General features: G+C 38.7%; 1 protein-coding gene across 1 annotated transcript; it reads left to right on the top strand.

Annotated features, from left to right (window-relative positions):
• The first annotated feature begins 6,350 nt into the window (after positions 1-6,350).
• Positions 6,351-9,116, top strand: LOC121741980 (amino acid transporter AVT6C-like). The gene is made up of 5 exons (XM_042134975.1): positions 6,351-6,826; positions 6,974-7,117; positions 7,415-7,618; positions 7,859-8,324; positions 8,805-9,116. Exons 1-5 carry the CDS (start codon positions 6,451-6,453, stop codon positions 8,920-8,922), a joined length of 1,308 nt encoding a protein of 435 aa, XP_041990909.1. The 5' UTR covers positions 6,351-6,450; the 3' UTR covers positions 8,923-9,116.
• Positions 9,117-13,563: the final 4,447 nt, after the last annotated feature.

The following is a 13,563-nucleotide window of genomic DNA, read 5'->3' as shown; positions in this document are numbered from 1 at the left end:
AATTAATGTTCACCATTGAATCACCCACAAACTCGCACACACACACATACATATTCATGCAAACATCCTTCCCAACCGATTAATTTTTAGATCTACGATTTCTACACTCACTATATGCATGAGGGGATCAAGAAACATGGATTCAATGGTAAGAAGGAGAAAGATGAAACAAAGTATACCTTTATCTTGAAAAACAATCGGTAGGAATGACGAATGATGCGATTCTTCGATGAATCTGGAATTTCCAACTCCACAATGATGCAAGAACAAGGAATTGTTGAAGGATTGGTGGAGAAGGAGAGGAAGAAAGGAAAAACGTGTGGGAGGAGAGGGAGGAAAAGAGGCGTGTATTATGAAGATTAGGGTTAGGGCTCTTTTAATTTATAGTCCAGGATAAATCCCACAATAAAGCAATTAAAATTGTGGAAGAATAAAATAGAGGGCAATGAATAAATCCCACCATTAAAAGGAAAATAGGCGTGTAGTATGTAGAGTAATTTTTGAAAATTGCTATTTAATTAGCATAGATATTTATTTGGTATTTACTTGGAGAGAAAGATACTCACAAAATAGGTAAAACGATATTGAGTATTTCATAAATAAGGTAACAAAATAATTCAAGCATCTCCAAGTGGGGAAATAAAAAGGGACTTGTATAATGAGAGAAATCAAGGAAAAATACTTAAATCCTCAAATCGAATAGGAATAGGATTTAAATTTGGTAATTTCTTGTAGGAAAAGACTCCCACAAAATAGGTAACAAATAAATTAATCCCACAAAGTAATTAATAGGCATAAGGGGCGAAAATAATGAGGTCTCAAAGAAGGAAAGAGTCAAATCCTAATTAAAATAGGATATGGAGAGATTTGGCAAGATATGGTAGGATTTAATTGGATTTTAATTCAAGGAAGGAAATAAAAAAAAGTACCAATTAAATTTACAAAATAATTCCTTCTCCTAATTAATAGGAGAATTTTGAAAATTTCAAGGGATGGACAAGGGGTCGAAAATCATGCAGAATAAAATATGGACAATTTGGTTTGGATTTAATTTGGATAAATATCCCAAAATAATTAATTAAATCCAAGAAAGAAAGTATTATTTCTAATAAATAGGAGGGCAAAAAATTCCAATAAAATGGCTAGAATAATTATGCATGATCCCATTTAATTTAATTCACATATTGAAAATTTAATCACGTTATTCCACATAACTCACAACAACTAATTTCACTTAATTAACTCAATCACATAGAGATTAAATTTCATCATTGAATTTCCCAAAACAACATCCTCATCAAAAAATATAAAATAAAATAAGTCACAAATTTTCGGGATGCTACATGTGTAGAATATGAGGGTAAGGATAATTTAAATAATTTAATTAATTTTGTTAATAAGACTTAAAGAGACCATTTGTAAGTGAAATGATAATTAAATCATTGGTGTGTAGAATATGAGGGTAAGGATAATTTAGATAATTTAATTAATTTTGTTAATAAGACTTAATAAATCATAGTCGAATCCTAAAAGACAAAATGGTGATTACTAGTGGAGTAATTGGACGAAAAATGGTGACAAACTGACAAAGACTAATGAGATGAGGACATTAGGGAGTATGTTCCAAGTAATAAAATTCTCATGACTATAGTAAAAAGTAAATTATTTTATTTTACTGAACCATGCATACAAGGGTCTCTTAAAAGTTTTCAAATTGTATCCATCTATGTACAAATTAAAAGTTTAGAAGTTGGGAAGCAGCCATTTACAGTAACCACAATAGGGGAGCCGCGGCTCCTGGCTCGCGTGTGGCTCTGCTGTAGCTCCCTATTGCTAGCGCCACCGAGGGCCGCCGCCGCGGGGGCGGCGGCCAAGGGAGATCCACGATGGCGGCTCGGCCGCGCCTCTTTGGCGAGAGCCGCAGCTCCCCCTTTTTCAATTTTTTTATTTTTTATTTTTTATTTTTTAATAATTTCGAAAATTATTTATAAATACCTCATTCCACACATTTTTACCTCACACACATTTTACACCATTTTCTACAATTTTTATAATCTCAAAATGCAAGGTGCAGATGATAATTCCCTCGCGCTATGGAGATTCGGGATACGACAACTTTCCACCTCCTTAACACTGGAGATCGAGTCCCACCCCCCCTCCATCCCAGATGTGGAGTCTGCCATCGCCAGCGCCGTGGCAACAGACACCCCAAAATCGGGGCCAGTCCTCCTCTCATCAGCAGAGGAACGTGGGTCGTCCCCAATCGGGGTTGGGCGATTATCGACCCAACATGGACGCGATCAATTTTCCGCGTTCTGACATCCCTTCTCAATTCCAATCCTCCCAAATACATTCCACCCAATCTCCTCTGGATGAATCTGATAGATTCACATGGGAGGAATTGATGGGGACACTGGAGACCTCGACGTCCGGACGTGTGGAGATGGGGAGATGAGGCGGTGGGAGAGGCGGAGGCTCTGGTGGGGGGAGACGAGGCGGCGTCGGTGCACGAGGCGCCGGCCGCGATGGAGAGCAACAAGGCTGCGGTCGTGGCGGCCGCGGTGGCGGTGACGGCGATGGCAGTAGCCCCGGTGGCGGTCGACGGGGGACTTTGTACAAATCGGCGGAGTCCGTTGCTATTGCCAGGGCCTGGGACGCGGTCACGAAGGATGCCATAGTTGACAAGGATCAGACCAACGTATGCTTCTGGAAGCGCGTCCTGGCGGTGTACAATGAATTCAAACCGCCAGGCAGTGCTGAGCGTACACACGACCAGGTCCGGAAGAAGTTCGACAGGATCACTAAAGCCCTCAAGAGGTTCATTGGCATATACGAGAACCAAATGCGCTCTGCTAAGAGCGGCCGCGGCGAAGCCGACACAAAACCGTTGTCGATGCACTTATACAATACTGAATGCTTCCCCAAGTTCGGCTACTGGGATGAATTCCTCGTTCTGCGGGACTCCCCAAAATTCAGAGCCATCTGCGAGGAACAAAGTGCTCCTGGTGCGAAGTGTACAAGACTCGGTGTCTCCGACAACTACAGCAGTAGTAGCGGCTCACGTCCCTTCGACCTCAACGACGATGTGTTTGAGGAGCCCCCATCGTCACTCTCTCGGCGCCCACGTCCACAGGGCCAGCAGTCCACAATCCGAGACGCTAGATCCGCCTCCCATTTCTCTGCTGCGGGCGCGTCTGCATCGCGTACAGCACCGGCCGCGGCGGCGTTGACCAACAACCTGGAGGTGGAGATGATGAAGCAACTTCAGGATACTTTTTCCTTGTATGAGAAGTCGACCGACCCGGGCACCAAGAGGATGTACTACGACCTCATACTGAGGTTGAGGTCGAGGTTGAGGTGGCAGGAAGCGGCGGCTGCGACAGCGATGACGATGGCGATGGTGAAGAAGAAGCGGCGGATTCTGATGATGCCACCGAGTAGGCGGCGGTGACGGTGTTTTTTCGGTGTTTTTTAGTGTTTTTTTAAAAATTTCATTGTATAATTTTACCCCTTTCTATAATACAACGAAGATTTTGGTTTAATTTTTTTTTATTAAATTATGTATTTTTTTATAATTATTATAGTCCTATAATTTTTATTCTACTTAAATTAAAATACCTCAAAAAATGAAAAACATTAGTAATTGGTGGCTTGGGCATGTCCACTATTAGAGTGGACAAGTTTTTTGGTGGCCCGACCAAGTTTCGTGGCCTGGGTAGGGCCACGGGCTCTCCTATTGTGGACACCCTTAGTGACGAGACGTGAAGAAATTAAAATGTACACGTGCATTATATACATTTGGTAGTAAATATTGATACGATCGAATTTTGCACTGTTTTAAGGCCATTATTTGGTCTGTTTTGAATGTCAAAGTTACATTAAATGTTCATTATTTTCATATTTTTTCTATTTTGGTATTTTGACATGTTTTGTGAGAAATGTGCATAATTGAGCCTAAAAAGGGAGTCAAAACGCGAAGTTGGAAATTTGGAGTTGTTCTGCATGTCCAGCGGTCCGCTGCAACACTGCCGGTGACCGCTGGTGCCCAACAACCGCTAAGTCAGTAGCGGCCCATTCCGGGAAGGTTGTGCATGAAGAACAAGACACGCCTAGCGACTGCTGGGAAGTGCGAGGCGACCGCTGCCCAAGAGTCAGAAGCCTCAAACCAACCCACAACGACCGCTGGGAAAAAACGGCGAGCAGATTTGCCCTACTTTCTCTCCAAGATTATCATATTTTGCAACCATTTTCCTTATTTGAAGATGAGCGATTTTCTCCCTATAAATACCTCCCAATGCTTCATCAAAAAGGATATTCTCTTTGCCAAATATTTCCATAGCTTAAAAGTTAGAGTACTTCATTGAGCAAGGGGTTTAAGAAGGATTCAAGTTTACATCAAGACTACAAGGATTCAACCTTTGAGTTCTATTTGCTTTAGTTCTTATGTTTTCATTGTCTTCCTTACAATCTATGTTTTTGGTTTATTCTATCATGTGTAACTAAACTCATAGGATTTTAGGAATGTGTTAGTAACGACTTTGGTTATACAATTCCTCTTTCTATTTAACATCCGTTTTGTTCTTACTTTGTTTCTTCCTCAAGTTAATGGATATTGCTTCATGTTTGAGTGACACATTCTGTGATGATTTAATATAACTTGTTACATAATCATGAGAGGAGGTTAGCGAGTTAGATCCACTTAATAGACACTACAATTAGCTTCCTTTAAAACGACACTGTTAATTGAGAGTGAGGACTTTTCAAGGGTCTTAGGAGCTTTTAGGGGTTACGTATTTAGGATTGACAACCCTAATGTTTGTAATCAACGTTTGCATCGCATGAGCATAAGCTAGGTGACTTGTTCTATCAAAGTAAGAACTGTGCAAGGGTGTTGTAGTAGGTATTTGTATAACCATAACTGTGAACGCACATCCCTGGAATTCCCTTATCTCTATACTTTATCTCTGTGATTTATTTGCAATTAGTTGTTTGTTTCTTTCAAATTGTTCTTTGTTTTCAAAAATTTCCAAATCTTTCGGTTTTCCATATAGTAATTGAGTTTTAGTAGAGGATAGACAGTCTGTGTTTGTTTTCCCCGTGATCGATATCCGGTACTAACCTTTAGCTATATTGTTTCTACTATGTATATTTGCAGGTATTCATAGTGCTAATAAAAAGTGAATCAAATATCAACCATAGAGAACTTAGATCACATATAGTGACAATGTCCATCAAACCAGAGCATCTCTAAGGGTTAAATAGAAAGCTAAAGAGAAAATAACCACTCTTTCGTTCCATTTTAAATGATATATTATCTTTTTTTTAAGATATCATTCAAAATGACACATTTCTTAAAATAAAAATATAAGTATCATTTAAAAAAAAATTCTTTCTACTTTTATTTCCTCTTTACTTAACTCAAAAAATAACATTATATTTACCTCTCCATAAAATGCTTCTTAAGTTAGAAACTTATTTAGAAAGGTAATATACCTTCTTCAATTAAGAAGATATATAGGACTATTAACTTTTTCTCCACACAAAAAATAAATATAAAAGTAAATATCTTTTAACGTGATTTCTTCTCTTTTAATTTACTATTATTTTCTGAAAAAAATATGTTTACCTTTTCTAAGAGTTAAATGAAAAATAAATCTTCTCAATTAACATTTATTACTAATGTTAATTAGCTACCTAACCAGGTAGGCAGAATGGCTGGTCTGAAATAGGGGACAATCAACGAGTGGTAGGTAATTGAATGAAGTATTTACATGATTCACGTTTACTCCAATTTGCGTCTACATTCATCCGATTTTTGAACACAATACTGTTGCCAGATCCCTATTATATCTCTATAATTATATTATAAAAATGTGCCAAGCTGTCATCTTCAAAAATCAATCGTTGTCCACTCATCAGTTAAAATCTCCATACATATCCCTTCATTTTATTAACTATTTTTTCATAATATCGAAAACTACTTTTTTATAGTTATTGTTTGGGGAAAGTCTTTCATTATTACTAAAACATTGTGTTAAATTATTTTTATTAACATATGAAATGTCATGTTCCACCATCAATTTTGTTGGCTTTTGGCCTTGAATCATTTGTGTACAATTCATACCTCACTGATTACTATCTTTTATTTCATTAGTTACTAATTTACTCAATTTATTCTTTTTTAACTTTATATTTAATCTATTTTATTTTTTCGGTTAATTAATTTAACATTTAATTTCAATCTAAAGGGCGTAGTCAAGTGACATTTGACTTATCCATTTTTAATGGATGCCTACAAATTAGCGTGGGGATTAGTTACTGGAACCGATGATAGGCTGGGTAAATACCAAAAAAAGGATAGGTCGGGTGAAAAGCACTAACCAATAGATGAATGTAGACAACAATTATTTATGATTAAGGACCACTTGCCAATTCCTCACACAAGGAAAAATGAGTCCGATAATTGAAGCCGGCGGAGCTGAGGCCCCTCTCCTCCCGGACCGCCACCAAGATGGTTCCAATAAGCGGCCATCGCTTCCTGGGGCCGTCTTCAACGTGGCGACTAGCATCATCGGCGCCGGGATCATGTCCATTCCCGCCACTCTCAAAGTCCTCGGTGTTATTCCAGCCTTTTTGATGATTGTTTTGATAGGCATAGTGGTGGAGATATCTGTCGAGTTCATGTTGCGGTTCACTTACTCCGGCGAGGCGCGGACCTACGCCGGACTCATGAGGGAGTCGTTCGGCCGCTGCGGCGCCATCGCTGTGCAGATATGTGTAATGATCACCAACCTTGGTTGCCTCATCATGTATCTCATAATCATCGGTTAGCAACTTCTTTTTTCTAAATTAGTTTTTTTTCTGTTCATTTATCAATAATAAAGAAAAAGGAAAGAATGTTGTGTAACAACTTTGTTTGATCCTAAAATTGAAAATTGGAGACAATTAGGTAAGATTTGGTGGTGTGTGACAGGGGATGTGCTGTCGGGAACCGGGGCGGATCACTTGGGGGTTTTGCAGGAATGGTGCGGGGTCCATTGGTGGAACACACGCGCCGTCGCCCTCCTCTTCATAACCGTTTTTGTCATGCTTCCGCTTCTCTTGTATCGTCGTGTAGGTATGAAGTTTTTGCTGTAATTATCTCATTTTTATCAACTTAGGGGTATTCAGTTTTCATGTTTTAAAGGTCATGATTAATTTTATTTTTGTTCGATTGTGTTTTTTCAAAAGTTTGGCCTGCCTTCTTGATACCAAGTTTAGATTGTCTATCTCAAATTTAGCCTACGGCTAATTTAGTTTTGGACATATTTTATTATGGTTTATCACATATTGTATCTCACAGTTAGTTTATGTAACGAACCGAACGCCACCTTATTTGATCTTGATTCGGGGGAATTTATGTATGTGTTTGCAGAATCACTATGGCTGAGTTCAGGAATATCAGTGCTTCTAGCATTCGTGTTTGTCGGAATATGCACGGTGATGGCCATCACGGCCCTCATTCAAGGGGAAACACAGACTCCAAGATGGCTTCCCGACTTGGACGGTGGAGTCTCCTTCTTCAATCTCTTCACCGCTATCCCCGTCATCGTCACGGCCTTCACCTTCCACTTTAACGGTCAGAAACTAACACACACAACACACTACTTAGTGATTTTTTGGCAGCTTAGATAAGACCAAAATATATGATTTATATTTAATTGTTTTGTAGTAGATAAGATAAGGCCTATGTTATGCACTTAATGCCCATCTTACTCTAATTATCTTGTGTTATCTTAACATGACTACCAAACAGGCACTAAATGTTCGAAATAACTTCAAAAAAAGAAAAACTCAAATAAATTGTTAATTTGTTCAGTTCATGCTATCGGAGTGGAACTAGGGAAGCCTTCTGACATGATGAAAGCTGTGAGAATCGCTCTTATACTATGCGCTGCGATCTACTTTGCTATCGGGATATTCGGTTACCTCCTTTTCGGGGAGGGAACCATGGACGACATACTAGTCAACTTCGACCAGAGCTCAGGCTCAGGCTTAGGCTCGTTGCTGAACGACCTTGTTCGTTTGAGCTACGCGCTTCACCTCATGCTCGTCTTCCCGCTCTTGAACTTCTCGTTGAGGGCCAACATCGACGAGTTCCTCTTCCCCAAGAAGCCTCATTTGGCCGTGGACAACAACAGATTTGTTGCACTCACTCTTGCCTTGGCTGCTTTGTCCTACATTTTGTCAATTGCTATTCCTAGTATTTGGTACTTGTTCCAGTTCATGGGATCGACTTCCGCCGTCTGCCTCGCCTTCATTTTCCCCGGTGCCGTTGCATTGAGGTAACGTTTATTTCCATTCGTATATGAAATACTCTCTACGTCTCATCTTACTTGCATTTTCTATTTTAGGTCGTAAATTTGGGGTTGATTTTTTAGTGCAATTATATTAGTGTAATGAGAGATCACTTAATTAACTCTAATATACTACGCCCTCCGTCCCATAATAGATGTCACACTTTCCTTTTTAGTTTGTCCCACAAAAGTTGTCACATTTCTTTTTTTCGAAAAAGCTTCTTCTCACATTAATATAAATATACTATCTTCTCTCTCTACCTAAAATCTCAAGTGTACCATCTATTATGGGAATGAGGGAATATTAATTAAATACAGTTATTCTAACTTAAAATAGAATAGTGTAAGTAATTTGGGACGAGTCGAAATAAAAAAGTGCAAATAAAATGGGACGAGGGGAGGGAGTACTCTCCTACACTATTCCTGTTTTGATCAATCATCATATCTGCTTAATATTCTTGTTTCCAGAGATATTCATGGAATTTCTACAGCGAGGGACAAGATTGTAGGCACGATTATGATAAGTCTTGCAGTGATTACAAGCTGTGTTGCTATTTCAACCAATATATATAACATGGTTGTATAAGTGTACCATTATTTGCTTCCTCCTCTTTTTTAGCATTTATTGTTGAAAATATAGTTAAAGTAGCTGGATTTTTTGACCTACAATTATCCATTATATACTCGTCATTTGTATATGTGGGACTGAGATGTAGTATTATAGTACTAGTTGCAACATTGTTTCAATTAGAAATTGATCCGATTCAATATTTTACCAAATTCCTCTGTCGCTTAAAATTGGGACCAAGGGCATCACTAACGTGGATGTTGTGATTTTTACGGTATAAATAAGCAGTTTAGTTTCGCACAATCAATTAATAAAAAGCCTTAAAACACTACTCTCTGCACGAGAACAAATGTACAATGCAACATACTACTATTAGATATTGAAATCTCAAGGAAGCGAGTTACTGAAAAAGCTAAAGAAAACAATTAATTTGTTTGATTTTAGGTTTGGACTTAAGTTACAAGATTAAAAAAGAAAGCGAGGACCGAAAGTAAACACAAATGAGGGAAGAATTGATCTACGTGATCTTATTTTAACTTCTAAATCTAATGGTAAAATATTTATCTTAATATTCCCTCCGTCCGTGAAATATTGTCCATGTTTGACTCGGCACGAGTTTTAAAAAAATGTAAAGAAAAGTGAGTGGAAAAATTTAGTGGATTGTAAGTCACATATTTATATATTGATTTTATAATAAAATGTGAGTGTAATGAGTTAATGGACAGCGGAGACCATTTACCAAAAATGGAAAAAAGCAAAGCGGACAACATTTTGCGGACGGACCGAAATGGCAAAACTGGACAACATTTCACGGACGTAGGGAGTATTATTTGCAATCTAGATACATCCTTATGCATACATATCAATGCATCAGATCATTAAATTTAGGTAAAACACATCCTTAAGTCCTTATACTTTGATTGTTTATTTCAATTGATCCTTGTACAATTTTTCCGTTTTAATAAGTCCTTGTATTTTTATATTTGATATATTTCAATCATTATTTAACGAAACCGTTAACTTTTCCGTTATAAAATAACACATCATATAGTGATTATTTAAATATATTCCACCTAATATCCTAATTGAAAAATATAACATAACATAAATATTAAAAAAAAGATAAAAACAAAAACAAAAATTAAACCTAAAAAATTCCAAAACTTTAAAAGAATTTCACGGATTTATATTATTGGAATCAAATATTAAATTAATTAATATTAAAACTAATTAAATAACCTACGCATATATCAGTATTCTTTAATGAGTTCTGACTCTTGTAATCAAACAACAAATTTCTTCGTCTTTGTGCGTCATTTTAGGTTTTATTTTTAATTTTTTTGTTATGTTGATATTTTCCAATTAGGATTTTAGGTGGAATATATTTAAATAATTAATATATGATGCGTTATTTTATAACGGAAAAGTTAACGGTTCCGTTAAATAAAGATTGGAATATATCGAATACAAAAGTACAAGGATTTACTAAAACGAAAAAATTGTACAATGATCTATTGAAATAAACAATCAAAGTACAAGGACTTAAAGATGTGTTTTACCTTAAATTTATGGTTTATTGGTACCTAATACTCCCTCAGTCCGCGAATAGGAGTCCCGTTTTTTCATTTTAGTCCGTCCGCGAATAGGAGTCTCGGTTCACTTTTACCATAAATGGTAATAGAGTCTCACCTTCCACTAACTCATTCCACTCATATTTCATTTTAGAATAATATATACAAGTGTGACCTCCATTCCACTAACTTTTTTCAACCCACTTTTCTTAATATCTCTTAAAATTCGTGCCGCGATGAAATGGGACTCTTAATGGCGGATAGAGAGAGTATCACGAAATTTTCCAAAAATTTTGATTTTTTCACAACCATCAAACTTGACATCTAATATTACCAACTTCGTCTTGGGTGCTAATTTCCCATTTTAGAGATTAAGTGGCCAATTTTAACCTACATGGCTTGTCGGAAAGTTCATACGGATTTGGCCGGCTATTAACGAAACCACATGGTTTTTATTAATTACAAATAACCTAATTAATTACTTTAATAATTTCTTATTGTATTTAATCATTTCTTATATCCTTTTGGTAGTTTTATCATTTCCAAAGTCAAAACATATGAATAATTCCCCATCTGCGCTCTCAACAAAGAACTCTACGAGCACACAGCGCTGCCCGCTCCAAAATTCCCTATCTTTTTGGAGTTCCAAAAGGGAATTCAAAATCAGGAATTGAAGATCTATCCATCAGCAAGAGTGGGGAGGAAGGTGTAGACGAACAGAGATAGAAAATGACGTGTCTCACTTGCCAACTCATACATCTAAAAAAATACTTATGTTAAAGTGTCCCCATAATTTAAATTAAGTTCGTGAAAAAAAATTGTTTGGAAAGTTTCGTGATATATTAGGCTCCAATAACGCTAAATTTATTTATTTTTGTATTGTTATTCTGGTACGGAATGGCGGGTCTACAAATGGGAGAACCGCCAAGTTGTTTGGCCAACCGAACCAGAGAAAATGACGGAGGAGTGAGGAGAGAGAAGAAGAAGAAGCAGGCGCGTTTTCTCCTCAGCAGCGCATCCCTCTCGACGATAGTTAGTTTGTTTGTTTAGAAGATTTGAATTTAAGTTGTCGAAGATATTCTTAGTTTGTTGCAGATTTTTTTCATATTGTAAGTCTGTATATTGATGCTCCAAAATGGTGAAAATCATCTTGTGAAAATTAGTATTGGGCGATCTAGAATCGTAGGCCTCCTTGTGAGGATTTATTTCGTTTCATTACTGGAGTTTATCAACTGTTCTATCTATTTGTGGGAGTTTATCAACTGTTCTATCTATTTGTGGGAGTTTATTTCTTCCCATATAATTCTCGAGCACAACTCGTGCTCCGCTACAGGTCTGTGCCTTTAGTCTATTAATTTGGTGCGGTGATGATGGTGAATACCCGTAATACGGGCACGCGACTTGACGGATTAGAGAAGGTCGCTAGGGACCTAGATAAGACAACCGCGGCTTTGTCCGCTTTGGTTGATAAACTCAATATTCAGTGTTCTTTAACGAAAGACCGCATTTTAGCGATTGGGTCTCAACTCAAGACTTTTATGGCGGTGGTCCGAACGTGACAGCATCCGGGGGCAACTCCACTCTTTCCATGCCAACATTCGATGGATCGGATTCTATCTCTTGGCTTGCTCGTGCGGAGCAATATTTTTGGGGTCGCTATGGATGCGTTGGCCCGACCGGCTTTATTGTAGTTCCAACTCTTATGTCGGCGTCTTCCCTCTCTGACGTGGGATCACTTTCGACTAGAGCTAATGAAGCGTTTCGGTGACAAGATGGCATTGGATAGTTATGAGGCATTCACCTCCACACGACAAGAGGGCTCTCTCATCGATTTCGTTGTTGACTTCGAGGCCCGCCTCGCCCAGATATCCGACCTGTCGGACCATCAGTATCTTGGATTTTTCTTGGCGACTCTACGCCCGGAGATTCGGATGCACATGAAGGCAACCAATATCATGTCGTACTCAGACGCGGTTCAAATGGCCCTTCAACTTGACCAATTAGCTGGGTATCCGACGCCGGGGACCCCACCGCCGACACCTATGCCCTCCACATACAGGGCATTGCGCCCTAGCCCAAAGGGTTTCACACCCTCACCACTTCCCCTGTCGGGTCCTGGTTCACACTGCCTCCCAACGACGTTTTCGAAACATGTCTTCCGATGAGTATAAGAAGCATATAGCAGCCGGAACATGTTTTAAATGTGGGCTCAAATTCGGTTCCGCCCACCGGAGCCCCCCCGAAGACTCTCAATGTCATTGTCGCTAATGACGAAGAACCGTTTTCCGATGACCCAGTATCCGAGGAACACGAAGATGATATGTTGAATGTGGAATTGCAGCTCTCGAAATTATCCTGCAACGGGCTTGATACATCCCATACCATGAAGTTATTTGGGGACATCAACCTCAATAAGGTCTTGGTTACGGTAGACAGTGGAGCAAGCCATTGTTTCATTTCAGACCAACTCATAGACCGACTCCAGTTGCCTATTACGACCGCTCCCTACTCAGTCACATTGGGAAACCGGTCCACAGTTCGAGTGTCCGGGATCTGCCGCGATGTACCCGTTTGGCTGGCGGTAGAGACTTTTCTCCTATCTTGTTATGTGTTTCCTTTGCGTAATATTGATGTTATCCTTGGTGTTTCGTGGTTGGCTACATTGGGTTGCGTTCGTGGAAAATTGGCAGCACTTGTCAATGTAGTTTTCGGTTGGTGACAGATGGGTGACCCGACAGTTACTCAATGGCCATGTTCTTCCCGCGACATCAACACACTTGAGGAGGGCGACTCGTGTTGGGTTCTGCGTTTGAAAACTCGCATATTTTCATTCTCTTTTCTTCTCTTCATTTTTGGTATTATATCTTTGTGGCCTACACAAGTTAGATTGGCAAACTGATCCAGCCAGCCTGTATACGAGTGCTACGTGCAAAAATGTCGGTGAGTGGCTCCAGTGGAAACTTAGGCTGATCAACTCGACTTAAATTCAACTCGAGTGAGAAGAATGAAAGAACTAAAAAGTGCATTTTCAAAACCTTAACCCACAATACTATTAACTAGTATAGGGAAGTAAGAATCGATCCCACAG

Source organism: Salvia splendens, chromosome 7, assembly GCF_004379255.2.
Source record: "Salvia splendens isolate huo1 chromosome 7, SspV2, whole genome shotgun sequence".
In the NCBI taxonomy this organism is placed as follows: Eukaryota; Viridiplantae; Streptophyta; class Magnoliopsida; order Lamiales; family Lamiaceae; genus Salvia; species Salvia splendens.
Note: the sequence above shows the minus strand (reverse complement) of the source record. Positions and strands in the feature narration are given on the sequence as shown.

Excerpts from the sequence above, each read along its gene's own strand:
- LOC121741980 (XM_042134975.1), top strand. The coding sequence starts at position 6,451 with ATGAGTCCGATAATTGAAGCCGGCGGAGCTGAGGCCCCTCTCCTCCCG. Across the intron at positions 7,619-7,858 it reads CTTCACCTTCCACTTTAACG|TTCATGCTATCGGAGTGGAA; the intron begins GTCAGAAACTAA and ends TAATTTGTTCAG. Across the intron at positions 8,325-8,804 it reads CCCGGTGCCGTTGCATTGAG|AGATATTCATGGAATTTCTA; the intron begins GTAACGTTTATT and ends TCTTGTTTCCAG.